Below are 22,730 nucleotides of genomic sequence, written 5' to 3' on the forward strand. Positions count from 1 at the left end.
GTAAGCTCGTGTCGTTGTGGTATTAACAGGTTCCGATAGAGGGGCCTTAACAAGCGCTCCCGTTGCGAAGAGGCCCTCCGGCCTTAACAGAGTTCACCTAGATTTATACAAGTTAGCCTTAACGAGTTTTTGGAATTAGGATTGTTCCAAACCCTCGCTACACGCAGCTCATTGCTCACGCGTAACGCCAGAGTAGGCGAGCCCGAGGGTGTCCTGTTAGAGGCCTAAGACGCGTCCTCATCCACCTGATAATAAGTCAGGCTTCCGGATCCAGCTGCGAGCTAGATAGACCCCTATCGGATGGTTTTAATCTCCCATTTTTATCCCTCAAGAGGCCTCCCTTGATGAAAGGACACCGTGTCTAAGCGGAGGCAGTAAACACAGTCGTGCTGGTGTTGGTGGTATGGGGATACCACGCCCAACGCTTACGACCTGCACGCGTAACGCGCGCGTCTCTCTCATCGCCACTGCACTTAGCCATCGATAGAGAACTCTTCCCCATCAATGTTTCCACCCGCGGCGACGTGGACGCGTGCAGTTGGACTTCGCGGGCGATGAAGATAACTTAAATACATAGGAGAAGACTGAAGAGTCCTGATTAGACCTAGCCCAGGGGTAGGGGGCAGTGAAAGGAATGTTAGGTGGCAGTAGAAACCAACAGGGGAATCTTGCGACAGGGAGGGCGGAGGGAGGAAAATGCCTGAGCTAAGCGCCACCAAGTCACAGCTATAGAGTACCGATAGAGCGATAGTTACCACGGACGCTTTACTGCAAAAGACTTAACACTGCGCGATGTCTTCGCCAGTAACCAGCCACCACGAAGACCTTCAGATAAGTGGCATACTCAAGCATTCCAAATCTGTGTCAATCACGTGAAAATTGCCCGTTCCCCACTATTATACTTTTCACCACTTCCACTACCAATTTAGTATTAAGAACAGAGAGATTTTGGCGTTATATTTGAGATACAAGGAGCTAAGCGAAGAAGTAATTATTACCTTCGTTTTCTAGGCACTTAACGAGCGAATGCCTAAAGCGATCGGTCTCCATATCAACTTTCTCCCTGGGGACATTGTGCCACGCATGTTCCAACGCAACGATAGCCTTTTCACGAGACAGCTTCCCCCTTGATGTCCGTAAATCCTCAAATGGTAAGTGATCCTTGATATAATGCCAAATTCGTTCAACCTTGTTCAGATCTGGGGATCGCGGAGGCCACTTCACCACGTTGATTCCGAGCTCCTGACGCTCCTCAAAGGTAATCTTCCTTGCCTTTGTATGGGGAGATGCGTTGTCCTCGATAATCCAAACAGTCCTACCTGTATCCCGAGCCACGTCTTGTGCGAAAGGAAAAAGCTTTTCGCGCAGGATTGTCTGTCTGTACCGTGCCCAATCTATACCGCCCTTGGTCTTGCCTGAACGTGTTGCGAGCTCCCGTTTGAACTCCCATTCGGGCCTTCGATTTCGCCTGCGTGTACCGTTTTCGCGGTTCTCCCTAGTTTTGAAATCAAATTAACGTGGCGATTACGGTTTGGTTGGTTCAGACCGAAAAGAGTCCGGAAACGAACGCAGGATATTAGCACCACAGAAGTGCCAAATCCGACCTTTTGGCACCGTCTCACTACTTACCTCTGTATATCCTCGTTCATTTCATGTATCTCTCGGAATTGATGAGTGCCAGGCTGCCGTGCAGCGGCTCTGTCCTGCTCCATTAACCGCTCCTTTTCAGCGTTCTCTTGGTCGATATTTTCCTTCAACTTTTGCGTCTCCTCTATGGTCTCCCGGGACCAGGTGTGACAGGGCCCTGTACCGTACAGATCGTATCCGTAGACAATTGCGCCCCAAAACATAATTGCAGGCTGGATCTCGTCGGCTGGTGGTCGTGAGTAATTGAATGGGTTCTCTCCTACCTCCCAGGTAACGGCAGGAGGTTTATTATGTCGATCCGTATCGATAGACACCTCGTCTGTAAAGATAAAGAGATCTCCTCGATCTAGCTTAGGGAGTGCCCATTCTGCGAGCTGTATACGGAACCGTTTGTGCCAGAATTCGAGGTGAAGTTTACGTGGTGGGCGCCTTCGTCGGAGGTAGTGATCTTCGTGAAGAGTCCTCCATCCCGTTGTTTGTGAGATAGGTTCTCCGTATACCCGTGAAAAATCGTCGATTACATGTCGCCAGGGCGTGTCTTGGGCCTCTTCTGTACATTGCGCATGGATCCGAAGGGCATCGGAGGTCTGCGGGGAAATCGCATGGGGTCTGCCAGGACGAGCTTCAAGATAGTCCCGAGGGCGATCCTGTACGATCGCATCTAGGATATCTGGTAAACTCGGAACGAAATTGACTGGTAAATCTCTCGATAAGGCTTGTATCTCACGGGCACGCCTAGAGATACGCGATAGCGCCTTTTGGGCAGTATCCGGTCTAACCCGGATTAGGCTAGAGATCTGCGGAAGATTCTGCCCTAAACGGTGCGCCGTCGCGATGCTTGCGATTTGGGGACCTGTAAGTCTTGGTCTCTGTGGTGCACGTCGTTGCGGAGGCATTGAATAAAGCGAAAAGTGAAAATAAAGTCAGACTTGGCTAGATATCTTAGTATTTACTAGCTAAATTGATCGTGATCTCTTACTATTATAGAGTTAGTGAGGGTTGGCGAGGCCTCTGCACGTGATTGATAGAGTATTGAAATTTCCTAAGGCAACCTTTGGTTGAGTATCAACCAGGTAGCTCGGCGGTCGCTCGCGCGAAAGACTGGGTTATCAGGCGGCTTTGGCACGCCATAACCTGTGGCGCTGACCCTTGATAACAAAATATGTAGGAGAAGACTGAGGAGTCCTGATTAGGCCTAGCCCAGTGGTAATAGGCAGTAAAAGGAATGTTAGGTGGGAGTAGAAACCAAGAAGGGCATCTTGCGAGTTGTGACAGATGCCCTCAAACACTTGGTAAAGATAGAACCAATGCCTGCAGAGGGTAGCTAGCGCATACAAGCGAACACCAAATGCGGCCCTAGAAAGAGAAATGGGCTACGTTCCCACCCCCGCTCTACTATAGTATATACAGGCGGCCCGTTACCAATTTGCCGCAGAGTCCGCCCAAGCCGCCCAAGCCGCCGACGCCAGCTGGCGGTTTTGTAGGAACAGGGGGATAAACATAAGACCGAGGTTTCCCCACCCAAACGACTAGTAGTCAAACATCGTTATCTTCGAAGTGGAAGGATACTCAAGGGCGTATCATCCGCATCCGTCTATTACAAAAGCCAGCGCTTCCAGTGGAGACACAGAAGGACACCTGACACCGATTTATCTACATGGCTAGCACCGAGCCGGAACATCTGGCGGCAACTGAGGGGACCGGGGAAATCGCTCTGGTGGGTCTCAAACTGGGTCGTCCCATGCGGCTACCACGACCTTATTTCACGATACTAATGTTGGATCAAACCAGGATGGCCAACAAGAGACAGATTCGGCGTATGCGGAATCGTACGTAACCCGACAATTGTTAGGTAGAGGCCAGCAATGTTGATCATATGGTTTCTACAGCACTCATGAGAGCGATACGACATCGCTAAAATCGAGCATACGGAACTATCGCTGGCATCACGGGAGGCGTTATCATTCGTATGGGGAAGGGGAGTATTGGGGGCCTAACGATGATGAACAATTGGACAATGAAGATTTCGGGTCAGCAATCTTGCCAGCTTTGCAGGTTTATATCTGGTCACTAAGGAGGAGTTTAGGCATCAAATGTTCATCAAGATCCTGAAAGACAACCTGTTCGTCGCCCCGATAGGTGAAGACCCGCAGGTATGCGATCAGTCTAAAGTCAAAGATAAGACTGACGAGCTTCCGATACAGCGGATTCTTGATATTGGAACTGGCTCTGGGATTTGGGCTATGTTCGTGCCCCTCTATTCAGCTCAGGCTAGAAGTGTCTTGGCTGCTTACACTACCATCCTTCTCGCAGTGATGTCGCCGATCAATACCCATCTGCCGAAGTTATCGGTGTTGACATATCCCCCGTCCAACCGTCTTTTGTCCCTCCTAACTGCCGCTTTGAGCTCGACGACGCTACTCAGCCGTGGACTTTCCAAGAGAACCACTTTGACTTCATCCATATCCGCATGATGAACGGATGTGTGCCGGATTGGACGGCTTTCTACCGGCAAGCTCTGAAACACATTAGACCTGGCGGCTGGTTTGAACAGGTCGAGCTTTCTATCCACACGCATTGCGACGATGGCAGCCTTCCCGATGACTCCGTTTTTCATAAATGGGCACATCTATTCATCGAAATTGGCCAGAAAATTGGAAGGACGTTCGAGGTAGCAGAGAGTGCTCCAGAATGGCTCAAAGCGGCCGGATTTGTGAACGTGACAAACCAAACTATCAAGGTTCCTCTGGGGCCTTGGGCAAAAGAAAAACATTTGAAGGAGCTTGGCCTTTGGAGCCGAGTGTACTTGGAGAATAATCTCGAAGGCTTCGCCTTAAAAGTGACTACAATGTTCGCTGGTTGGTCAGTCGAAGAGGCGCAAGTCTTCTTCGCTAAAATGCGCAAGTCTCTGCGTGACCCATCTATACACAGCTATATATACCTGTAAGCGCTCCAGCTCCCCTCATTTCGCGCAGATGTTTCCCTTATATCGAAGAAAGCATCTGCCGTAGTAGCTGACTATAGAGCGTAGGAAGGTGGTTACTGGACAGAAGGCAAACGAGTAACATGTGAGCGAGTATTTGGCTTGTCGCTAAATTGGGAATTGGCAAAGAAGCGGTAGATGCCGTCATCTCGGATCACCTCTTGATACATACGCTACTAACGGCCTATTTATGGAACTAAGGAAGTGCTAGGTGTTCGATATCAAACATCCCTATGGGATCAGGTGGTCACTACCCGATGGGGACTAGCCCCATCGGAAAGATCCTCCTCCGACGGATACTCCTAGAAAATAAAATCAACAAGGATCGCATACAACTTTGAACCGGTTATAAGCTCTTAGAATTTGGAATATCTGAAGAGGATCAATATTCTAAGATTGGAATATCTACAGAGGCGTAATCTGTAACGCAGAGGTAAAGAGACGATCAAGTTCGATAAGGGTAATATGTTACAATAGGAAACTAATCCCAAGGGATCTGTCCAAAGGTCTCTGTAAGAGTCTTGCCCTGTACACCCAGACTATTGGTTATGGCCTAACAGCCTCAGACTGGTGCTGGTGCATTCTTATTTGTCTTTACCTATCTCTATTACTATGGCAGTATGGCTTGATCCCCTCTATAGCCTGCTTAGCAACCTCCGTCGTTAGATGAGTTCTTTGCTGATATCGAGCGTCGACGACTTCAGCCTGTTTTATATAACTAACTTAACTGCAGTAACTTTAGCATAGTGTGACAGTCTTGGCTTCGCCCAGTGTTAAGGAGCTGTGTTAAGGAGCTGTGTTAGGATAGCAGAGAGAAGAGTTGATGTCTCGCGTACAGAGGCGCTGGGAGATTTCTTCCTTCTCTCTCTTCAGTTTAGATCAACGAAACTTGGTAATCGCAGATCCTGCGCATCCGGACCGTGTCAACCTTTAAGTTTACACAGATTAAAGGTAACGTATTCCACAAGCGAGCGGCCCACCTCACCTGTACGAAACGACTTCAACGATAGATATCTCTACAACGTCGAATAAAATCAATTATTTTTAATTTCCAGACTATTCTACAGTATCTTGCCGACCTAGAGGACATGTTTCAATACGATGTCCTACCTCACGGCAGCGTCCACATCGCCTTCGACGCGGCGCAGCCCCGTCCTGTCGGGTACGACTTTGACGCATTTCTTGAGAAATTTGGGACTCAACGGCGGAATGATTAATTAAATCCTGCCCCTCCTCAATAGCCAAAGACCCTCGCTCCTGAATCCGCTTTTTTTTTCGTTGTCTTCGTTGTGTTGCGAGCTTGTTTGCCTTTCGAAGAGTCTCGTTTTCACCCTTCAGAATCGTGAGCGAATGGACCATTGCCTGGGCGTCCTTGACGAACTGATCAAGCGCCTCATTGATTGGCGTAGGCGAGCTATTTTGGTGGTTCGTAATACGGCCTTGAATTAGCTTCGATTGAGCCGTCAATTCAATAGCGTTGCTTGGTGTTTTCGTCTCCCATTGAGCATCCTCAGCGGCTGGAGTCGGAGTCCTTGGTCTGACGTCGAGCTTCGAAATCACGGCTTCTGGATTGTACGGAACTAGCCCTGAGCCTCGGAAGGCCCCACGGATATTCTTCTTCGTAAGAGCGGCTTCGTGTGCGGCTTTAAATGCTGGTAGGAACTCGAGTTTGGTGATATGGTTGATAGAGTTCCGTATCAAGTCCTCAATCTGAATCCGTACGCCTTCTTCAGAGGCCCAAAACAACCCATATCAAGCGGCTAGAGGATGTAGGACGCGTGCGGAGGCATACAAAGCGTAATAATGTTCTTCTCTTTGCAGAATTCCTGGAATTGAAGCGAGTTATGGCTCTCATGCCCATCAATGACCAGGAGACGCCAGCCTCCGGTTGTACGAGGCGTTGTATGCTTCTCAAAATGCTGTAGCCATTCAAATCCAAGCTCATTCGTTGTCCATCCATTGTCGCTTAGGGTCAAAACCCAATCCTTTGGTATATCGTCGCTATACCACGCTGAGAGGTGGTGTTATCCACTGAAGATCACGAAAGGTGGGATAGACCAGCCTTGAGCGTTGACTCCCTGAATAACCGTGACCTATTCGCGATTGCCTGGCTGTATCGCTTTAGGTCTATGGCGTCTCTCAGAGGCTGTGATAACCTTGGCTGTTGCGATAAGGCCCATCAGGAAGCCTACTTCGTCCATGTTATAGATATCGTCCTCATGGATGCCGTACTTGGCGATAGTATTGCGTACGAACTCAAACCAGCCCTTAATAATCTCTGGGTCCTTATTCTAGGCCCTCTGGTAGTCTAACCGTCGATTGAAGCGCATTTTGAGCTCAGGGGTCCGCTTAACGAAGTTTAAGGCCCAGTTAATAATACCGACGCTTCTGCTATCCCGAGCAGCAAGGAGTTTATTGGCCATATCTTTAACACCACCTAACCGGGCCCTAAATCCTCGCGAATCTAGGTCCAAGATATATCGAATAATAACACTCTCCTCTAGATCCGTAAGTTTTCTTGAATTGGGCGTACAGTCGCGTCGTGAAAGGATTCCAGCGCGTCGATCTCTAAGAGTTGTTCTAGGGACGTTGAATATAGCTGCAGCTTGTAGATTGCTCTGGATTTGGCCTTGATCGATAGCGTGTATAGCTAAAGATAAACGACCCTCTTTTTGGATAGATCGAGCATCAATTGATTGAGACATTGTTGTTTGTAGACCGAGTGTCGCGTTTTCTGGTTGAGGTGGCGGCTCGCTTGTAGTGGCGGCTCGCTTGTGGAATACGTTAATCAGTCTTTTACTATTGTCGTCTTCACAACATTGACCCCTTAGCATTTATGCCTAAGGTATCAACCATTGGTGGTGACCGATGCCTGCAATCCGCAACAGGGTGTTCGGTCCGTGCTGCTGTATATTTCTCCAAGATTTAACGTAGTAAGACGGCAAGAGCAAGGCTGAGGAATGTAAGGTTCTGGAAGTGTCGCCCGAGAGCAACCTATCGGATCAACTTCGGATAATGGGTGAAAATTCGGTCCGTAAGCCAATACTATTCTTGAAAGTAGTCATCCTTAATTAATCAACCAATGTCGCACGGGATGTAACGGATCACGATGGATGAGTAGTGACTCCGGTCGTAACGGTATGAATTTAGCTACAGAAGAAGAGAGAAGTTCCAAGTGTGCGTCTCCCGGAATGGTCTATGTAAACCTAACATCGTGAGGCTGCCTCAGGCCGCAAGGCCAATTATCTACAACCTGGGCCAACAGCCCAAGACTATGACACGGGATGTGCTAATGGTTGAAAGTGTCAAGTGTGAAGGCCCAAACCACGAAGGATTTGATATATCTGAAAAGGAAAAGATCCCTCTCACTACGATCTGCTATTTTACATCTCTGTGGGCAAACGGTCTACCTATTCCCTTCTGCCTTAATCCCCACATAGGCCGACCGAAGTTGGCCCGACGGGCGCCAGAATCAATCAATCATCTTCTGCCTTAGGCCGCAAGGCCACAACATACAGACTGGGCAAAGTCCCCAACTGTCACAGGAAGTCAGGGCAATCTTTATGATCAAGCAGCAGAGTTTTCTCATTCTGTAAGTTGTTCTTCTATCTCGATATCTTCTGTTAGAGATCAGGATGTCTCTGACTCCCTGTTTTTCGGGGTCCTCTGGTTTCCTACCCGTGACCCCGTATTTCCATGACAGCGCATCACGCATCCCACCATGTCACTAGCCCCTCATTCTTTTGCTTTCTCGCTTATTTTAAGGAAATAAAGGTCTTCGAGGTTATCAAATGTATACAGAACTTAAATATGGGCGTATTCCCGTAGTTTTTACGCTCATTAAGGATCAAGGTCAATATACCTACGCTCTTTTGGAATCTAACGGTGTTTTCCTACTGTACCGCTGTACCGATCACTTGATTGAGCGAACTGCGAAACCGCTATTTACCTCACATCTTCCCGGTCATTGCCTTCGAATGATGAGTATAGACCTACATTTTCTCCCTTACGATAGATCGCGATGATGCTCTGGGCACCTTTATGGTGGTATTTTCACCTCGAGGGATTAAATACCCGCCTCACTCGCGCTGCTCACTGGTCGTTCAGGCAGCAACAATATGATACTTATTCTTGCAGACAGGTCTATCGCATTCATTCGAGTTTTAACCAGCAGGCTCGGAATGCCGTTGTCACATCGCCTCTGGGGCCGGAATTTTCCGGTTAGGGGGCAGAGGCAACGGGACTACAGCGGAGTAGAAGAGAAGACAGATTAATAAATAAAGGAACAGCCCAATTTCTTGTCTTGGGTATTTATGCATGCCAGCTGAGCGATTCTAACAGTTCTATCTAGGTATACATGCCAGCCGGGCGCTTCTAAGAGTTCTATCTGACAGGAGTATTTAAGGGGTCCATAACAAAAGAAATTAAAAAAGTGGTTCATTCAAGAAAAACCATCGCCTTTGCCGCTGCTATAGCATGTCGACAAAGGATCAACCCGGCGGCGTGATCCTAGCCATCGTCCCAGCGGCGTGTTCCACGTTGTGAGGAGATAGGCGCATCAACGACCGAGTCAGGCCAACGACCTGACCCGACATGGCCTTTATTTTTCGGTGTAAAATATGCAGCTACAGCTGTTTCGGGGCCTCCTTGCTATCTTCGCTGCTGAGGCCGAGCTCGTTCTTCTCAGGTTCGGAAGGATCACTGGTATCCAAGCCCAGCTCTCGAGATTGCTGGGTGATCTGCTCTAAATCGAGCTTGGACATGTCGTCGGCGACCATGTACGGCCACTTCCCTTCGACATGGGCCTTGGCGTAGACGATGTCGATCTCCTCGAGCTCACGACCAGCCGTCTCCACGTAGAAGAACCAGGCGAATGGGATAGCGCTAAAGTTAATCAGTGCGAAGAAGAGATAAACTCCCCATCCGCTCGAGGCAGCGAAAACCGGTGTGAACATGACCACGGCGAAGTTGCAGATCCAGTTGGTGCAAGTCGACGCCGCGGCGCCCACTGTACGGGTGCGGACCGGATTGATCTCCGGCGGGTAGATCCAGGGTAGCGGCAAGAGGGTGAAGGCGAAGAAAGTGATGAAAAGGAAGATCCCAACGATAGCACCCTTGGAGTTCTCCTTGGTCGGATTGATCAAGCAAGCGAATGTGATAAGAAAGCTGAGCCCCTGACCAAGGAAACCAATCAAGTACAGCTTGCGACGGCCAACCTTCTCAATCATAAAGAAGGACGGGATGGTAGCGAGGGCGTAGACGGTGGCGAAGACACCACCCAGGATCAAAGCCAGCCGGCGTTCCAGACCCAGGTTTTGCTCGAAAAGCAGCGTCGAGTAGTAGATGGCGGCGTTGCAGCCGGTGAACTGCTGGAAGAACTGGCCGGAGCAACCGACAAGGATGCGCTGGAATTCCTGGGTCTTGCCAAACGTGAATATCGCCTTCAAGCCCACCTTTGAGGCCTTCGAGGCTTCCACGTCTGCCTTCATGAAATTGAAGTCGGTAAGGACGGCATCGGAGTCCGGTGTGGTGTCCTTGAGCTTAGCCAGAACGTAGCAGGCCTCTTTGTCAAGTCCTCTCTTCACAAACCACCGAGGGGAATCCGGGAGCATGAGGGCACCGGCGGCCACGATCAGAGCGAAGAAAACCTGGAGCGCTATGGGGAATCGCCACTGGACGGTGTCTGAGACGTAGGAGAGACCAAAGACCACCCAGTAGGCGACGAAGGTGCCAATAGCGATAACCGCACCTTCGAAACAGACGAGGAAACCGCGATTATGAGCGCCAGAGCATTCCGCCTGCCAGACGGGGATCGTGGCCGTGTTAATGCCGTTTCCAACGCCCGAAATAACACGGCCGATGACGAACTGACCGAGACCCCACTTATCGCCAAAGGCAGCCGTCGAAATCACGGCACCGACCAACAGAACAATGGAACCAGCAAGGATCAACCGAGTGCGGCCAATCTTGTCACCGTAGAACATTGAGAACAGGGCGCCGAAGAAACAGCCAATCTCGTAACAGGCCGTGACAGCACCGCGGAGGACGTTTACGTGTCGGTCTTCCGAGTCCGTAGGATTCTCGGGCATGGCGAGGGCGCCAAATGACTTCGTAAACTCGTCGCCAGCGATGATGCCTGACATCATACCCTGATTGTAGCCAAAGAGCGAGAATCCCATGACGGCCGCGAAGGTAATAGACACCCGGAGCACCCGCCCCGACATGCCGCATGTTGTTGTCCACATCTTGACGGTATGAGGACAAAGAAGGAAATCAGGAAATCAGGGACAAAGAAGGGATTCAAGGAAAAGATGGAATTCAAGGAAAAGATGGAATCAAGAAAGCATTGGGGGGAAAGAGTGAGTATAAAGTACTCCGGAGGATGGAGTAATAAGTATTCTCATATATTCTCCATATCACCTAGGACTCGGCCCTGTCCTGGCCGGATCCAAGCCAGGTACGGTTTGTTCTCGTCCCTGATCCACAAAATATGGGGAAGGAAATCAGGGACAAAGAAGGTTCAAGAAAGCACCCCGGGGAAAGAACGAGAGTGTGAAGTACTCCGGTGGATGGATTAATCGGCATTCTCATATATTCTCCATATCCACCCAGGACTCGACGCTGTCTTGGCCGGACCCAGGCTGAGTACGGTTTGTTCTCGTCGCTGCTCCACAGAATATGGGTAATGTACCAGGCTGAAAACAGTTCGCCGAGGGTCCTTCTCCGGGTATGACGTCGATCAGGCGTCTACCTCAGGGACGCATGCCGGCTACATGAAGAAGCACTCGGGATTCTTACCTCATCCGTCATCATGACGACATGCCAGGAAGCTTTGAAACATTGGGAGTGGATGCGAGGAAAAAGTCTCTACCGAAAGCCATACCGGCTTGCCACTTGACGGACCGGTGGCGGGATAGCGCCGAGAAAACGCTGGACCGGAGGGGAAGAAGCACTGGGGCGCTCGACCCTGAGACGAACCATGGTTGCTTGTTTTTGGCGCTAAAAGGACGCCAGGGACTCCCCTGCGCCCACCCCCACTTGAGCACACTGTGTTCGAACGAGGTTGGTGTCACCTTTGATTGTTAGTATGGAATAGAAACACTGAAATCAAGACGTACCAACGACGAAAATGATAGGGAACCGACAAGCCCTCTTTTGAAATCTGGGCTTGCCTCATATTGGCCAACAATTCCTTCCGATCTTTGACCCCAAGGCCCTGAAATTCTTCCATATTCTCGTATTGAAATGCCTGTACGATGCACCCTATTTCGTCCCATCTCTTTCATCCATCGACCTTCCGGTGTCCTTTGCTCCTCGCAGTCCGGCCAGGCGTTCCAAGTCTCGTCCGCATATTCCGGACTACGCGGCTTTACCAAATCCGATGTACCGGAAAGCAAATCGTTCAAGCTTATGTTTGCGCTCTAACTGGTTGGTTCCAGGATGGCGATTGGCGAATGTGTCGCCTACCTTTAGGGATGCCAGCAAATGTTGGGATGTCTCCTACCACTGATTCCCCTAGATCATGGACTAACCCAATGAACATGCATCTTGCTCGGCCAAGAGGTGGGTATATACGTCAATAAGGAAAAGTCGGACGGAAATATACCACGCACTGGCGCAAATCTGCCTGTGAGTGCCAATCCGAAGCTATGGCTGCCAACACTCCGGATTCGAGATTGTTCTCGACCACCCTGTCCGCGGGATATGTTTCGGTTTCCCAAATAGAAAGAGAATCGGGAGTGGCGATCTATCCAACGGGCCGAGATTGTGACCGCCTTCCATGATGTACTCGAAAATTTGACACATTGGAATGAGATTGGAGGTGTAGGGAATCAACCATCCCACATGCACATGGGATCGGGTGATCACTTCCTGATTGGGGCTAGCTCCACCAGGGAGTGATACCAATACCCACAGATCCCACCACCCAGATAGCTTCCTGGTCAATCAATCCCATTAAAATACACCACTTCTAAAAGGAGGAGGTACATGAGAGAATCTACGTGAGTTAGGATCTCCCTCCTTCAAACCACTGGTGACCTTGTACAAAATTCCGGGGAGCTTCTCCGCATGGCTCTGAACTGACTCCAATATGCAGAGATATGCAGCCCCGCTCTGGCGAGTGATGGCGCACTATTCTTTTCTAACTGAATATCGCAATTTCCGCCCCCTTCTTGGTAAGGATTCAAATTTTAAACAAATGGTTCCAATATTCAAGGATTGGAATATCAACAAACTGATACGTTTGGCTCACAGCAGGTTAGCGACGGATGTACTCTGTAGAAGCGGATCAATTAGCGGGGTGGTTGGTTCCCCAATTCTAGCATTCAGGGGTAAATCTGGAGGCCAGGTAAATATTTCCCGACTGAGTCGGGCATTCAATTGGAAATATCAAAACCGCATTTCTATTGCACTCCTTCCTAACTGATTTCACTATTACACGGGTCTTCAATCCCCTACTCAGTTCATATTTTGTCCAGTACCCACCTTCTGTACCTTTAACCGCTTACCACTGGAAGTGTCTTGCCACGTGAGTAACCTTCATGTCTTCTGACCAGCCTCCAATACTGGAAGCCAAAGGAAATCCAGCGCAAGGGCTAGTCGAACGAATTGCCATGAACTAGAAAGGCGAATTCCTCTCCGGTGGAATCTTAGGTATCATAGAGCGTCTCCCATCCGGCGATATCATTGAATCGCCATGGCCAAGCAGCAGAGAAGGGGACTGCCGACGAGATCTCACCATAGAAATTGCCATCTACAGGGTGTTATCCCCTCACCCCCGTTTGGTAAAGCTGGTCAATTGGGACCTAGAAACTTGTGTTTTGACGCTGGAGTGTATGCCTCATGGTTGCCTCAGCTCCGCCCGAGTGCACATGGCGAAACCATCACTCTCCCACTGCGGCTACGCTGGATCCAAGAAGCTGTGGAAGGGTTACAGTTATTGCATTCTGCAAACGTTATCCATTGTGACGTAGAGCCAAAGAATTTCCTGGTAGAGGAGGGCCTTGGCCTTCGAATTTCTGACTTTGCCGGCTCTTCTCTAAACGGTTCTCAAGCCCCAGCATGTGCTAGAGCACGATTTGAACCGCTGAACTTCGACTATAATTCTCCAGAGACTTAAGGACGATCTATTCAACCTCGGGAGTGCAGTATATAATATCCTCACCGGAGACCGACCCTATCAGGTGGTGCCGAGGTACGAAATGGAGAGAGTATAACAGGCATGAATTTCCAGATGTGTCAGAGCTACCGTGTGGAAAGATAGTTAAGAGATGTTGGCTTGGTGAGGTTGATTCTGCTCAAGAAATAGTTGACTATATTGCGTCCTAGTGTTCCTTGCGTTGCTCCTCGGTTTGGTGGTTATTGACATTTTGCCTGCATGGTCGTGGGTAGCCGTTAGGCATCCTGTCACTGAGCTCTGGTTCAAATAGTGACGAAGAGTATGCTCTTATTGTTACATAGGGGCCGAAAGGTGTGCTTGGGCAGACGTTCTAGAAGTAGTTGATCCAAGACTGGCTAGGTGGTCAAAATCAAACAGATGGACAGTGACAAGCTTCAGGGACTTGGATCACTCCAACGATTCTGATATGGTATCCATATGGATTCCCGAAGTACACCCGCACTCACACAAAATTGTATACAAATCATTGTCATTTTACAATAAGTCATCTGAAAATGGTTTTAACGCGAAATCAAGCTCGAAAATATGCTACACAGCCAGAAAACCCTAAAGAGCATTGGGATACACCTAAAAAATCCCGTATACGCGGGGCTGTGGGGTTCAATATTATATAGAATCGACGTTATGGGTTTCATCCCTCACGGTCTAAGTCCTCTGTTTTTGAGGCCGAAGGAGTCCCATACCGTACAGGAATGGAGATTATTCGCGAGGAAAACGGAGATCGATTACACTTTGAGCAAGAGAAGGAGCCCCGAGGCCGCTCACTGATTATCACGCCAGAACAGATAGAGAGAATGGAAATGATCCTCGAGGAAGCTTCTGTTGAAGAAAGAGCTATGCCTTAGGACCTTCTTCGGCTTGAAGCTGATATTGACTGCCATTGGACGACTGTTAGGCGCGTTATGGGGTCGAAAGACTACCATAAATGCGTCGCATGTCGTAAAACGTGGATTTCGCGAGATCTAGAAAAAAAACGAGTCCAATGGTGCCAGAGGATGCTCCACGACTATCCCACAGTTCCTGACTGGCAGAGAGTCAGATCCTCCGACGAAGTACACTTCTCACTAGGGCCTCAGGGCAAGCTCCTTATCATTAGGCACCGAGGGGAGCGATACTGTAGGAAATGTATCCAAGAAGTTGGCGAACAGTTCGATACTGATATGAGACGGGTACATGGCTGGGGGGCCGCAGGGAACGACTTCAAAAGCGAGCTCGTAACGTATGATGTTCCTTCTAACTCAAACGGGAAGATGACGCAACGGGTCTACGTCGACGCGATCCTAGAACCGCATATAAAACCTTGGATACAGCGCGGTGACATCTTCGTTTTAGAAGAGGACCAAGACTCTAGTCATGGCCCACCATGGTCATCGAAAAAGGAGAACATCGTACAGAAATGGAAGCGCCAAAATGGGCTACATTCGTACTTCAATTGCGCAGGATCTCCGGATCTCGCGATCATCGAAGACTGTTGGCAGCCTACCAAACAGTACATACGTAAGTTCGCCCATTGGGAGCCCGATGAGACACAGCAGCTCGCTACATACAAATTTGTATTGTGTTTTATGGTCCCAGGCCTGCGGCCTGTTCCCTTGGTTGTGGCTGAAGACGTGGCTGGTGGATTATATCAGAGAAGCAAACAAACATGGTAACACAGCAGTAGGGCATTGGAGAGGAGAGTCGCTATCTCGCGCACAAAGGTGCCGGGAGATTTCTTCTCTCTCTCTCTCTTCAGTTTAGATTAATGGAACTTGGTAATCGCAGACCTTGCGCATCCAGACCGTGTCATTGTGATGGTGCTGGTGAAGTCTGTGACAGTCTTGGGCTTTGCCCAGTCTGTGTGTTGTGGCCTTGCGGCCTAAGGCAGAAGGGATGGGTAGACCGTTTGCCCACAGATGTAAATAGCAGATCGCAGTGAGAGATCTTCTCCTTCTCTCTTTAGCAATTCAACAGCGTTACCAGCTTACCAAATCCTTCGTGGTTTGGGCCCACGACAATGAGGCTAAATCCGATTGGGTATGGGGCTAACTCCGAGTGACCAAAGCGGTTAAGGCCGCCCAAGTAGTACTGTTAGATGGACACTAGGGACTTCAGTCAACAGGTGAAAAAATAAAAGCTGACTTATTACTGGACCTACCTCCGAGTAACAAAGCTGATAACAGTGGCCTCGTAACAATACCTGTTGAATGAACAAAGAGATCTTGGTAGTGGAAACTCATTGTAGGTCGGAGAGCTCTTAGACGAGTCTAACGCCTATCTCCGAGGGAGTTTATAAATCTGACCACGAAATACTGCTAGATCTCTATGCGCTGCGGATGGTCCAAGTACACCGTACGCGAGAATCGATGGAAGTGTCTTCGGTTGTAGAGGAGATCCGAGTCTACCTAGATTGCGTTCTTGAGGTACGGCAAGCATTCCCTGGCCCTGCACACTACACAGCAACACGTCGAGTAGGTTCGTAATAATCCAATCTTTGAAGAAATCATGGACTGCATTGGTAAGTTGCACTGCATGAAATATATGAGATGGCTCCTACTGACACGGTCTGGATGCGCAAGATCTGCGATTACCAAGTTCCATTAATCTAAACTGAAGAGAGAGAGAAATGAAATCTCCCGGCACCTTTGTGCGCGAGATAGCGACTCTCCTCTCCAATGCCGTAGCTAATGCTGTGTTACCATGTTTGTTTGCTTCTCTGATATAATCCACCAGCCACGTCTTCAGCCACAACCAAGGGAACAGGCCGCAGGCCTGGGACCATATCACCTACCTTCTTATTCCCCTTGAATTGTATGGAGTCCTCCCCCATTGTGCTAGAGATTGAGCCTCTGTGGATATTCCAATCTCAACAGGCACGAAACTATAGATGACCTCCCCTTAGAAAGCCCTACTACGAAGTTATATAGTAGATCTAGACATAGGAGTTTAGAAATCAAATTTGATGATGTAGATCCCGCTCCCGCATAACTACTAAAGATCGACTTGTTGGGTTTACCCCGCAATGAGTCGTCCTTGCTCTGCTTGCACCATTCAGCAGTTTAACTGGCCATTTAGGTTACTACAAGATGACGCGGAGTAAGAGCTGAGGAGCCACACCACCCACTCTGCTGTGAGACTGACTTTATGGATATGCAATGTCTAGGACTGGTTTTATTGATGGGAATTCCTTGTATTGACATGTCGTGTTCATGCAACAATAGATAATTTGTCATCCAAGAAGCAAGCCATAAGAGCTGAAAACTTACTTGATTCATCGCCAAGTTGATTCATGTTTATTTCTCGCAGTTGCTCCTATCTAGCACATCAAGTCTGTCATTGCCGTCAGAGTTCTCGATTCCTACGGCCGTTATCAACTATGGATTTCCCACAGAACGAGATTCGGCTTCTGGTAGCTAATAAGCCTACTTTCTACGTGAAACTAGACGTTGAGTCGGCCAAGAAAGCCGATGAACTGTTGGAGGACAACCACCGAAGCAATCACATCTTTTTCAACAATGAAGGGTTCCATGTACGTGGATAGATTCAGTTTCCAGTGAAAGGCTGCTGTTGCGAATGAACCAGACTTATCGATTGACCTTGCTAACCTCATCTAGAACCACATCGTACATCATATCCTTTCTCTCTATGCGCTAGGAGCCAGTCCTGCGGCGCTTGAGTCTCACTATGCTCACAACAAGGCATATCAACGCCCTCCATTCAAGGTTGAGGAGCGCGTCGTCCAAGATATGTCGGAACCAGAACAATTTATACAATTTCTGGGACAAGAGAAGTATTACCATGACTTCGTGGTATTCTTCGAGAAGGAGATGGAGAAGAAAGGCTGGCAGCAAGTTCTTCAGGACTACCTTTTTTCAGAGGACGAGAGAAGCCAGCAACTTCTGGTGCGGACGTTCGCAGGTCAGTTTTTCCCTGCCATGCGCTGCAACGCTGACTTTACAGGTTTCATACATCCACTGATTCATCTAGGATTTGGCATTGAATTTGGTCAACCGGTCATCATTGCTGAGGCTCTAGCACAAGCTGCAGTTCACGACGAATGGATCGGGAAATACCTCCTACCAGCAGAAAAGGCTGCCAAAGTGAATCCGAAACCGAAATCGTTGTTCCAGTTGCTCCAGGATACATATAGCGACAAGAAGATTCAGGATTCTACAAGATGGAAAGACCCAAACAAGGTTCGAGACGGGATTTTGATACGAGCGCCTGACGAGATGATTGCTCTGGCGAGTCAGTACATTGTGAAGGAAGCTGAACTGGAAGAGAAGACAGCGGAGATGATCAACATAACCGGTATGCCGTTTGAATGTTTGAATACTTCACAGGCGCGACTGACTCTACCAGCCTACTTCACCGGCGCTGCCCAACGTCCTCCTCATACCGAAAAGGTCGATTTCTTCCTCATGCACTCCCTGAATTCGTCCATTTTCTTTTCGGCATTCCTCAAAGCAGATTGGCTCGCTACTGCGCATAAGATCCGTCTCCTTGAATGGAAAGGTCGAATGGATCTCGCATTGTATGCGAGTCGTGGAAATGCCAGGCTCGACATCCGGGAGATCTCCGAGTATCGACCCCGTGGGGGATTGTCAAGCAAGCCGGAGCCTGAGCAATGGCAATCCTGCTTTGATGCGGCAGTGCGTTTCGAAGACGATGGCCACTTCTGCAAGCTTATCCGAGCGATTGCTAACGGCAAGGCTGCTTGCGAGAAATTCCAGGATGGCAAGGATTTCCCGATCAAGTCCGACATGTGGATCAAGTTGGCTCAACTAGCCACTGACTCTGTCTCCGTTGATGGCCCCACCTGGGTTCGGGGTGCCGGATTCGCTGATGCATGGAAGGATGTTCCTCTGCGAGAAATCGGTCGGTTGTAGGGTTGTATGGAGTGGGTGGCGTATGATTCTACTTCGATCAGCGTCAGAATGAGACGATACCTATAACTATTGTTCAAACCTACTTTGTTTGTCTCGGGATTTCGGTCTCTTCTTTTCAGTCTTTCATTCTCTGCGTCTCCCTGATCTTTATGACATATTGATACAGAGATTCGATGACAGCTTCAGACAGGAACTATTTGTATCCCATCATGGTGGCCCACCAATCTTGCAGGCCAAGGAGACTCATTTGCCCCGCGAATTCGTGAATCGAGCCATATTCATAGATCCCTCTAGTGGGACTTTGAAGCCGATCAATTTTGCTTCCCTGAATTTCTACGGGAACAGGAGCTGGTCTAGCAACCATATGGAAGTCCTTATATCGAAGATGCTTGTTGCAAACAAATCAGCTCCTTCGTCCACATTTCAAGGTCATTGCAAAATGCATGCCATACACACTTAAGAAGTTCCAACCTGCTCAAATGGCAGAAAGCTTGACTCAACGAGAAATAACGATGACTTTCTGGCTTGACACACGTAGAAAACTAATGTCGAGACGCGAAGAGGAAGAAAATACTCGTTCATTAAGGGACGACGATCAGGAGACATGCGGAAGGAGAGAAAATACCTCGACAACTGATACCCACGCGTTAACACTTGACTCCATACCCTCACAATACATCAATCCTGGAGAAGCGCCAGAACGAAGGAGAACCAGGCAGGAATGCTTTCGAGCTGCCTTTGTAAGTACGGATACCTTTCGACGGGAGGTGATATGGTGGGTCCGTATCAAAGCGTGGTATAATTCGGAAGACATCGGATTGATAAAGATCGGTAGATTTGAGACCTCCTTTCAAGAATAAAGTGAGCGACGTATGGAGCAAAGGAGAAACAATTGTAGAAAGTCCCTTGGTGGTCATATACCATAGAGCGCACGCACTGCGCAGTGGCCCAACGCTGAACCTCAAAGAAGAGGTGGTGGAGTTGTTCTCGGCGGGGCATCATCACTCAATCATCTATGGTATATCGACCGCAATATTCCATCTCATAAATACCATTCTGATGCTCCTTCAGCTCGATTCCACAACAGACATGAAAAGGTCATCGCCGGAAGTAAATCCACGCATGAAATAAACCTCAGCAGTACGTGTGCTTGAAGTCGATAAAACCAAGCAACAGCGAGGTTGGCCGAACGTGAACACCTTTGCGCTACATCCGAACACTACCCTCACACGTTGAGTTGCCTTCGCTTCGCATTTCATCTGGAACGGTACCCATAGCATTTCTCGGCTTCAAATCTCAAAGACCATGGACCAAGCTGCTAAAGGAGCTACAGCTCTCGAAGCTGGCAAGTTTGCTGAAGCGATCAAGCTATACTCTGCAGCGATTGCTGTCAATCCCAACGCAGTTGACTACTACATTAAACGTTCTACAGCCCTCCAGCGATCATCACCTCCCGACTACTCTGCGGCTCTCAATGACGCCGAACATGCCATAATCCTAGCGATTAAACGGGCTCGAAAAGAACTCATCGCGCAAGCCCAATTACGCCGTGCGATCGTCCTGTTTGGATTGGAACGGTATGCCGATACCGAATTCGTCCTTGGAATCGTCAAACGCTTGGATCCAAAGGATAAGCTTCTCGCAATTTGGGAGATGAAGTTGGCACCAAAACTCAGAGACCTACCGGCAGACGATCTCCGAGCAAAGCGGACGGTGGAAGAGATTCCTTCACCTCAACAGCCTACGCAATCCACTCAGCCCGAAAGCAAATCATCCACTCTGCAGACGCCACAAGCGGAACAGAAAGATTCACAAGCGCATGCTCCTGCTGCCAAGATCCGACACGATTGGTATCAGAGTTCGGACACAGTTTACTTTACATTACTTGCGAAGGGCGTTCCGAACGACCAAGCACAGGTGGAGATATCGGAGCAATCTGTAGGTCTCCCATTGCTTGGCTGAATAGCGCCCGTCTGACTCTTATAGATCTCTATCTCATTCCCGACGATCACGGGCGCCACCTTTGAATACACTCTGGACCCACTCTTCGCGTTCATATCACCTGCATCGTCGTCCTACAATATCACTCCGTCCAAAGTCGAACTCACGCTCAAGAAGTCGTTTCCCGGCCAAAAATGGCCCTCCCTTGACGGTTCTGCTACAGATGCCGCACCGATAACTAGTTCGTCTACGCAAAATCCCGTCCGACAGCCCGTCGTATCCGACAAACCTCCTTCATACCCCTCATCATCCAAGCACGGCCCCAAGGATTGGGATCAGTTGTTCTCCAAGCGCGGGAAGCAGCAGGACGGTGTTTCGGGAGACAATGAACTAGTGGACAAGTCGAGTAAGAAAGGAGACACCAAGAGTGATGACACATTCGATGTCGACAGCGATGACGAGGGAGATGATATCAACAAATTCTTCAAACACTTGTACAAAGGTGCAGATCCTGACGTTCGGAGGGCGATGGTGAAAAGCTACCAGGAAAGCAATGGGACGGCGTTGAGCACCAACTGGGGTGAGGTTGGGAAAGGTCAAGTGGAGACCCTCCCACCGGAGGGAATGGAGGCAAAGAAATGGAATGAATAGTTGAGATGTTGGGGTTTCCAGACTTCACATCATGAGATTGTTTTCGTTGGTTTGATAATAATATGCTTGGGTGCTTGGGTAGCACCTAAGTAACGATAGAGCGATATCCCAAATGGATTTAAAATCCCTACCATGAATTCCAGGGATCAACAAGTTGTTCTGAGGCCTTCGTCCTAATTTATTCTAGATGGTGAGAATGAGGTATGAAGGGCAGTTCAACTCCCAATCTGGTGCTTGTCTCTCACATCTCTCATACACGATAGATTACGCCCACACCCTTTTCTGGTTGTCAAACAGTTGTGTGGGCCCCGAATTCCGTGAAAAGAACTAATACGGTTTCAAGCTGTGCTCTTCATTTTGTTTTCAAATGCACCAGGCCAAAAATTCTCGCCTTTGTACTCGACCTCGGTGTTGTAACTCAAGACGGATTCAAGCAGCATTGGAGAATATTACAATCCGAAGATAACAGAAAGAGCTACGTCAAAGGGAAGCTGTTTAGCTCGATTTGCTTTCTGCACGCAAGTGTATCGATTCAGCCAACCAAAAGCCCAAACCGAATCGTCAAATACATATCCAACCCATTTCTCCAGCTGTCGGGATCGAGACAAAATGCCTGGACGCCTGCCAAAGAAGGAGGATTTCCCATCTTCGATGGTGTTCGACATCATCCCTCGTACGTTACTCTTCAAGGTCATCGGCTCCACTAATCGAAAGCAGCCCCAGGAAATCACCCTCCTACGAACGTTCTCATCCTTCTTCATGGCCTTGGAGATACCTATACTCCATTTACCAAACTAGCCCAAGCAATACAGTTACCGGACTCGGTTTGCATCTCTCTCCGTGCCCCTTCCGTCTTACCCTTTGACGAGGGGCGCTTTCACTGGGCGGACGATCTCATTCTCAATGAGGCTACAGGGAACCTAGATATGGATGGAGGGTTCAAGGCGGCGACCAAATCATTGCTGGACATGATCCGGAACATCCTCATGGACAAGTGCGGATACATTGCAAGAGAAGTGGCATTGTGGGGATATGGGCAAGGCGGATGTGCTGCTCTGGCTTGTGCTACGGGTTTGGACGATGATGAAGAGTTGTGTGCAATCATCAGTATTGGAGGACCTTTTCCCGATAGTGTCGTCAAACCTATTAAGGGAGAGGCAAAAGATATAACGACAAGAAAGCTCCAGACCCCCATCTTGGTATGCCATGGCAACAAGTCGTCGAATGTCACAGACGCCAGCATTGAACGGTGCCGGAATAACTTTGAGCACGTCAAAGTTGTCACCTGGGCGCGAGAGGGAGACTCTATGCCGAAGAATAGGGAGGAAATGCTTCCAATTATGATATTCCTTTCACAAAGACTCAAAAGCTTACGAGGAGTGCCTGCTGGGGCAGTTGAGATTGGTGCGAGATAGGTTACTTTTGTATCATGGCTGGAGCTAGCAGGAGAATAACGATA

The 22,730-nt window shown here is 49.0% G+C and overlaps 9 protein-coding genes across 9 annotated transcripts; 5 read left to right on the forward strand and 4 right to left on the reverse strand.

Annotated features, from left to right (window-relative positions):
- Positions 1-1,522: 1,522 nt before the first annotated feature.
- Positions 1,523-2,639, reverse strand: P152DRAFT_22866 (uncharacterized protein). Its single transcript, XM_033674544.1, has one exon. The coding sequence runs from the start codon at positions 2,541-2,543 to the stop codon at positions 1,626-1,628; it is 918 nt and encodes a 305-aa protein (XP_033539180.1). The 5' UTR covers positions 2,544-2,639; the 3' UTR covers positions 1,523-1,625.
- Positions 2,640-3,273: 634 nt separating this feature from the next.
- On the forward strand, positions 3,274-4,749 carry P152DRAFT_454134 (SAM dependent methyltransferase). Its single transcript, XM_033678532.1, has 6 exons — positions 3,274-3,476; positions 3,537-3,677; positions 3,734-3,800; positions 3,852-3,892; positions 3,961-4,590; positions 4,679-4,749. Exons 3-6 carry the CDS (start codon positions 3,741-3,743, stop codon positions 4,710-4,712), a joined length of 765 nt encoding a protein of 254 aa, XP_033539181.1. The 5' UTR covers positions 3,274-3,476; positions 3,537-3,677; positions 3,734-3,740; the 3' UTR covers positions 4,713-4,749.
- Positions 4,750-9,163: 4,414 nt separating this feature from the next.
- P152DRAFT_23041 (sugar transporter STL1) lies at positions 9,164-11,294 on the reverse strand. Its single transcript, XM_033674557.1, has one exon. The coding sequence runs from the start codon at positions 10,873-10,875 to the stop codon at positions 9,256-9,258; it is 1,620 nt and encodes a 539-aa protein (XP_033539182.1). The 5' UTR covers positions 10,876-11,294; the 3' UTR covers positions 9,164-9,255.
- A 744-nt stretch (positions 11,295-12,038) lies between these two features.
- Positions 12,039-12,191, reverse strand: P152DRAFT_386946 (uncharacterized protein; the record flags this gene model as incomplete). The annotated part of the gene is made up of 1 exon (XM_033675859.1): positions 12,039-12,191. A coding segment is annotated over one exon (153 nt), but the record flags the coding sequence as incomplete, so codon positions are not given.
- A 2,480-nt stretch (positions 12,192-14,671) lies between these two features.
- On the forward strand, positions 14,672-15,463 carry P152DRAFT_386531 (uncharacterized protein; the record flags this gene model as incomplete). The annotated part of the gene is made up of 1 exon (XM_033675837.1): positions 14,672-15,463. A coding segment is annotated over one exon (792 nt), but the record flags the coding sequence as incomplete, so codon positions are not given.
- Positions 15,464-16,904: 1,441 nt separating this feature from the next.
- P152DRAFT_454139 (uncharacterized protein) lies at positions 16,905-18,982 on the forward strand. The gene is made up of 4 exons (XM_033678533.1): positions 16,905-17,319; positions 17,405-17,708; positions 17,751-18,101; positions 18,153-18,982. Exons 1-4 carry the CDS (start codon positions 17,167-17,169, stop codon positions 18,677-18,679), a joined length of 1,335 nt encoding a protein of 444 aa, XP_033539185.1. The 5' UTR covers positions 16,905-17,166; the 3' UTR covers positions 18,680-18,982.
- On the reverse strand, positions 18,687-19,628 carry P152DRAFT_23128 (uncharacterized protein). Its single transcript, XM_033674561.1, has 3 exons — positions 19,305-19,628; positions 18,763-19,067; positions 18,687-18,707 (listed from the first exon to the last, which is right to left on the reverse strand). The coding sequence occupies exons 1-2, from the start codon at positions 19,491-19,493 to the stop codon at positions 18,873-18,875; spliced, it is 384 nt and encodes a 127-aa protein (XP_033539186.1). The 5' UTR covers positions 19,494-19,628; the 3' UTR covers positions 18,687-18,707; positions 18,763-18,872.
- A 356-nt stretch (positions 19,629-19,984) lies between these two features.
- On the forward strand, positions 19,985-21,271 carry P152DRAFT_387219 (SGS-domain-containing protein; the record flags this gene model as incomplete). The annotated part of the gene is made up of 3 exons (XM_033675877.1): positions 19,985-20,617; positions 20,666-20,958; positions 21,049-21,271. 3 exons carry the CDS (start codon positions 19,985-19,987, stop codon positions 21,269-21,271), a joined length of 1,149 nt encoding a protein of 382 aa, XP_033539187.1.
- A 609-nt stretch (positions 21,272-21,880) lies between these two features.
- On the forward strand, positions 21,881-22,686 carry P152DRAFT_388151 (alpha/beta-hydrolase; the record flags this gene model as incomplete). Its single annotated transcript, XM_033675913.1, has 2 exons — positions 21,881-21,944; positions 21,989-22,686. The coding sequence occupies 2 exons, from the start codon at positions 21,881-21,883 to the stop codon at positions 22,684-22,686; spliced, it is 762 nt and encodes a 253-aa protein (XP_033539188.1).
- Between the last annotated feature and the right edge of the window lie 44 nt (positions 22,687-22,730).

The sequence above is a fragment of the Eremomyces bilateralis genome (assembly GCF_010015585.1).
Source record: "Eremomyces bilateralis CBS 781.70 unplaced genomic scaffold P152scaffold_1, whole genome shotgun sequence".
Taxonomy (NCBI): Eukaryota; Fungi; Ascomycota; class Dothideomycetes; order Eremomycetales; family Eremomycetaceae; genus Eremomyces; species Eremomyces bilateralis.

Bases quoted from the DNA above. Each gene is read 5' to 3' on its own strand.
- P152DRAFT_22866 (XM_033674544.1), bottom strand. From the start codon at position 2,543: ATGCCTCCGCAACGACGTGCACCACAGAGACCAAGACTTACAGGTCCC.
- P152DRAFT_454139 (XM_033678533.1), top strand. From the start codon at position 17,167: ATGGATTTCCCACAGAACGAGATTCGGCTTCTGGTAGCTAATAAGCCT. The intron at 17,320-17,404 runs GTACGTGGATAG...AACCTCATCTAG, and splicing joins TCAACAATGAAGGGTTCCAT to AACCACATCGTACATCATAT. The intron at 18,102-18,152 runs GTATGCCGTTTG...TGACTCTACCAG, and splicing joins GGAGATGATCAACATAACCG to CCTACTTCACCGGCGCTGCC.
- P152DRAFT_23128 (XM_033674561.1), bottom strand. From the start codon at position 19,493: ATGTCTTCCGAATTATACCACGCTTTGATACGGACCCACCATATCACC. The intron at 19,068-19,304 runs GTATTTTCTCTC...GTTTGCAACAAG, and splicing joins CGTGGGTATCAGTTGTCGAG to CATCTTCGATATAAGGACTT.
- P152DRAFT_454134 (XM_033678532.1), top strand. From the start codon at position 3,741: ATGTTCATCAAGATCCTGAAAGACAACCTGTTCGTCGCCCCGATAGGT. The intron at 3,893-3,960 runs GTTCGTGCCCCT...TCCTTCTCGCAG, and splicing joins GGCTCTGGGATTTGGGCTAT to TGATGTCGCCGATCAATACC. The intron at 4,591-4,678 runs GTAAGCGCTCCA...TATAGAGCGTAG, and splicing joins ATACACAGCTATATATACCT to GAAGGTGGTTACTGGACAGA.
- P152DRAFT_23041 (XM_033674557.1), bottom strand. From the start codon at position 10,875: ATGTGGACAACAACATGCGGCATGTCGGGGCGGGTGCTCCGGGTGTCT.